This window comes from Solanum lycopersicum, chromosome 9 (genome assembly GCF_036512215.1).
Source record: "Solanum lycopersicum chromosome 9, SLM_r2.1".
In the NCBI taxonomy this organism is placed as follows: Eukaryota; Viridiplantae; Streptophyta; class Magnoliopsida; order Solanales; family Solanaceae; genus Solanum; species Solanum lycopersicum.
In genome coordinates, this window is record NC_090808.1 from 42,792,643 (window position 1) to 42,797,758 (window position 5,116).

Here is a 5,116-nt window from a genome sequence, read left to right on the forward strand (position 1 = left end):
AGCTGCTCCATAGGTCCCATATTGATTGATCATTTTCCTTTATACACACATTAAGAAATCATATATAAGAAGATAATTTTACTAATATACTCCTTAAAAAACTTCTTGAGAATTTTACAAACTTTTGTAAATTTTTAAAAAGACTAAATTGCAAGGATAATGTAGGAAAAATCCAATCACTATACTTTCTTAATTTCGTAAAGTGGACAATTAATAATATAATATAACTATTTTTAAAAAGATGACCAACTAATACAGAATGAATAATACATCTTTTCGTATGAAATGAATAAATATCATAAATCCAATTGACTTTTTTTATACCAATATTAACAAGAAAAAAGAAAATGAAAAGATGAAAAAGTCATACACACAACTATATATTAGATCAAACTATTTAGGACTTAATTAAGAGGTAAGTTGTGCCTTAGCTCCATATACAAAAGGCTAATTGACTACTTTTAATATCATTCATTTCAAATGTTTTAATAATTACTTTGTTTATTAATTGAGCTAGCTAGCTAGCTCAAAGAAGAAAATCCACCACGTTTCATCATTTGTCTAAACTCCTTGTAATCAACCATTCCATCACCGTCCACGTCAACTTTTATGATCATTCTTTTACAATCTTCTAGGGTTTTTCCTTGTTTCAAACCCAATGATGACAAAACGGATCTCAATTCCTCCACCGTGATGAATCCATCATCATTTTGATCGAACACGTTGAAAGCTTCTCTCATATCTTCTTCTTCATCTTTATCATCCATTATCGACTGATATAATGTCCCAAATTCCTCCATGTCTACAAATCCATCTCTGTTTATATCTATCTTATCGATCATTTGCACAAATTCCATTTCAGGAATGTAAATTCCCATATTTTGCAAAGAATCGCTTAACTCCTTTCGCGTAATTTTTCCGTCTCCATTTCGATCGAACATAAGAAAAACTCTACGGATCTCTTTTGGATCCATCAAACCATACAAATTATACTATGAAACAAAACTTATATTATATTGTTTCTTTTAAAAATTTTGTATGGTGATTTTATATTTTGATGCTATGACAAAATGTATTGTAAACTTGTGAAAAGAAAAAATGAATTAAGGGCCAAATAACTAGGAAAATGATTTAGGGAAGATACTAATTAATAATATAACAAGAAAGAAGAAAAAGGAAGAGATATTAAAGGATGATTTTGAGGATACCCACAAATATCGTTGGATCACTCATTTAAACCTTGTTTAGATTTATGATTTTTATTATAAGATAATACCTACCTAAACTAAGGATATATATTTAAAATCTCTCTCTCTTTCTCTCTCTCTCTCTCTCTCTCTCTATATATATATATATATGCCCTTATACTCTTAGAAAAGGGCTATATTTGTCCTTTGTCATTTTTTTTTGATATATTTGTCACTCCTATTCAATTTTAGGTACATATTTACTCTTGAAGAGTTAAGTCTCATATTCTCACTTTTAGTATCATATATGCCGCTTATGTAGCATGCCTAAATGTCCTATGTACGTCCAGACCCTAGAAGCCATCTCACAGTATTTGGGTCTTTTCCTATTCATTTAATATTTATACTATGTCTTTTTGACCCTATTTCTAAGACACTTAACTACCTTTCAACCCCTATATCTACCCAGACCCTCTCATTCCCTCAAATTCCCAAATATATCCAAATTCATCCTCTCCAAATCCTCTAAAGTTTTAAGGGAGAAATCTAGGGTTCAACTTTCAAGTTTCATTTTTCCTCCATTTCGTTTGGGATTATATCATCAAGGTATGTGGGAATTCACAAATGGATTTCATTCATCCACTAGGTCCCAAAATATTTCATTTCTCCAAGTTCAATTTCATCAAAATTGATTAGCCTTTCATCGAATTATGCATGGGTCTTGATTGTTATGATACAATTGTTTGACTTAAGTCTTTTTATAAATAATTTGAATATAAATATTTATCTAATGTAAAGTATCAGTGGTTTTTTTTATCACCTTTGCCTAACACGGAAAAAAAATAGTTCATATCATATATCACTAACTTTTTAAATGTTTGTAGATTGGTGCATTGTCTGAATTTATTTTTCAGTTTATAAAGATGGACAAAGATATATTGCTTGTCTTGAGCAAAAATATGAAATTATGGGAGATTTCAACTTGATGAGATACCTTATGCACATGCAGTTGGTAATTTAAAAGAGAAATAATGGTACAAATATGCCTTCCTACTGCTCTTATTACTATAAACCAAATGCATTAGTACACACATATGAAGCTCCAATGATTCCAACGCCAGACAAGAAACATTGATCGATTTTTGAAAATATTTTAGATTAAACTGTGTTGTAACCTATCTACAAAAAGATTCTTGGACGATCAAGGAGATGAAGGAAAAAAAAACTCAAATAAAAAGATAACAACAAACACTATTATGGAGGTTGTGGACAAGAAGGTCATAAAACGAACTTGTCCCAAAAAGACGTGAGACAATTTTTTAAGAATACATTCATGTTCATGTTGAATAATTTTTCATTTATAGATTTTCCACTACTATAATAATTTACACTACATTGTAGTGACCTTATTAATTTATGATACAACAAATTGGAGTGTTACTATTCAATATAAAAAGGGCATCTTATATAAATCCCACTACTTTAGATCCTAATTACTAGAATTTCTAATAATTTGTAATATTACATTTTATACCATATTCTGGCCTCGAGATACATGTATCATTAATGGTAAGATACATTATCCAATCGGTTTTAGAGCTACAATACACAATTTATTAATTTGAATTAAAGGGGGTGCAACTTACTTCTTTAATTAAAGGATTAATTGTTGATTATATAACAATGCAACAGATTTACAATGAGTATTCATAAAATAACAACATCATAAACCCAAGTAATTGTGCTATTGTACTCTTCATCTTCTTCACCGGTTCCTTCTTTTCTATCTGAAAGGTTAGGGATTTTTTCTTCCAAATGATCAATGACAGTACTGTTGAGACATTTCCTTAGAATTTTCTTCCGGAATCATACGTCAACTTCTTGAAGGGGGATAATGCTTCTCGCCTTTAATGTTATATGTATCTCAAGCATGTATCTCCCAACCTAATTTGTAAAAGTTTATACGATTGAACTTTATATAAATATGAACTCTATCTCAGATACATATATCAATGTGCATCTCAGCTATAAAATTATTGGGTCATGTATTTCATTATTAATGATACATGTATCTCACATCCTAATTGGTAAAAGTTTATTCAATCGAACTTCAGAGAAATATGTATCTAGCATTAATTTGATGTATCAAATCTCAATTTTATACATAATATCCAAAAATATGTATCTTGAGTACATCGTAAGAAGATACGTATATCTAAAACCATATATCTCTCCATCCTTCTTCTTCTAGTAAAATTTCTTGCTCATCTTCCGTTGTTAGTAATACCAAACTATTATGTATCGATTAGCGATATTGAAGCCAAATAGATGATTGGCATTGGTTTTTGCATCATATATATCCTTATATATGGAGAAAGTGATTCCATGTGTATCCTTAGTTTTTTCAAATACGAATATGCCTCATAGCACCGTACTTGCCAAAGATAATCTACATCTCCTCGCTCATGATATTAAACAAAAGGCTTCAAACTCATAGTACCATGTTAACTACTCGTGCTAGCCTAGTAGTTCCCTTTTGGAGACTTAATTTCGCCATCGCTTCTCTCAAATAAGAGAGAAAAATTTTAGCCTCTTTTACATAATAGTTCCACTGAAAGATGAATAAGAATAAGTTTTGATATTAAGAAGATGAAGGAAGGGAGAAAAATGGGGGTGGAGGACGTGAGGGATTAAAGGTATTGTTGGAGTGGGGATTGACAGAGGAAAACAGTTGATGACAAAGAAAAATTATTAATTGCAATTGGACCACTAATTTTGGTGTTTAAATGTAAAGATAATTAATCAATTCTAGTTATTGTGTATTTGTGTATCTGATTATATCTTTTTATATATGATATAAAATATTTAAAATATTAATATATGTAATTGTTTAAAAGTGAAAATAAATTTGATATATATGGTAGGGATGTATGTCTAGTTAGGTAGTTTTCCATAAAAAAAATTCTTTAGCTTCGTGCCAGTTGTATTTGATAAAAAAAGTTGTTCGCACTACTAAAACATAATTTTTTTGTGTATCTGGTAAATTATATCTTCCATCAGATACAGTATTCAAAATATATATCATTTTGTTTTTGAAAACAATGTATGTGATACACATTTTTTTTAAAAATAGTAAGAACAAGGCCCATATTATTAACAAAAAAATCAGTATACATGGTCAGGCCCAACAATGGCCTGATCCAAATATGGAGATAGGTGCAGCAGAGACAAAATGTAAATTAAGCGGATGATGATAATTGAATCAACACACATACAATCAAGAAAAATGTGAAGGGCTACAATGTCTAGCTAGGGATAGAGCTCCAATCTATTTCACTTGGAGGAAGAGGAAGGAGATGTTCCTCCATCGATCAAACTATTACAAAATACTAAGGTAACAACTATTGAAAATGTTTACTATCAAATGATACAATTATTCAAATAACCCCAAATGAGTAAATATATGAATTGCATCATAAATCAAACAAAACCCCTTCACTTTTAATCTTTCTAACTTTGCAACTTTGAACCTTGATTTAGCTATAGAGGAATGATAGAAGATTGGACATTCAATGTTGTGAAAGAACGAGTCCGCCTCCCACCAACTAAGTAATCTCATACTAGATACCTTTGACTTGTATTTTCTTCTCTTAGTTAAAAAATGGTGGGCTAAACTCTACCAACTGATCTTTAGGCTTAAAAGAGAAACCACTAATTAAGTACTAACTCACATATAAATGTTTTGCAAATGAAAAATGTCATTTGGCGCATCTGAACCAATTCGATTATGACGAGGTAACCAACTAAACCTTATTCTAAAACATTCAATATTCACACCTATGTTCAATGGGTTGAATCACAAAAAGATTAATTCCGCCATTAAAATCAAAAGTAATTCGACTAAAAATTAACTCATCCATTGTTTAAAG

At 30.1% G+C, this 5,116-nt stretch overlaps 1 protein-coding gene across 1 annotated transcript; it reads right to left on the minus strand.

Annotated features, from left to right (window-relative positions):
• Nucleotides 1–214: 214 nt before the first annotated feature.
• Nucleotides 215–1,128, minus strand: LOC101254631 (calmodulin-like protein 3). The gene has a single exon (XM_004246975.5). It carries the CDS (start codon nt 972–974, stop codon nt 522–524), a length of 453 nt encoding a protein of 150 aa, XP_004247023.1. The 5' UTR covers nt 975–1,128; the 3' UTR covers nt 215–521.
• Nucleotides 1,129–5,116: the final 3,988 nt, after the last annotated feature.

Excerpts from the sequence above, each read along its gene's own strand:
- LOC101254631 (XM_004246975.5), bottom strand. The coding sequence starts at position 974 with ATGGATCCAAAAGAGATCCGTAGAGTTTTTCTTATGTTCGATCGAAAT.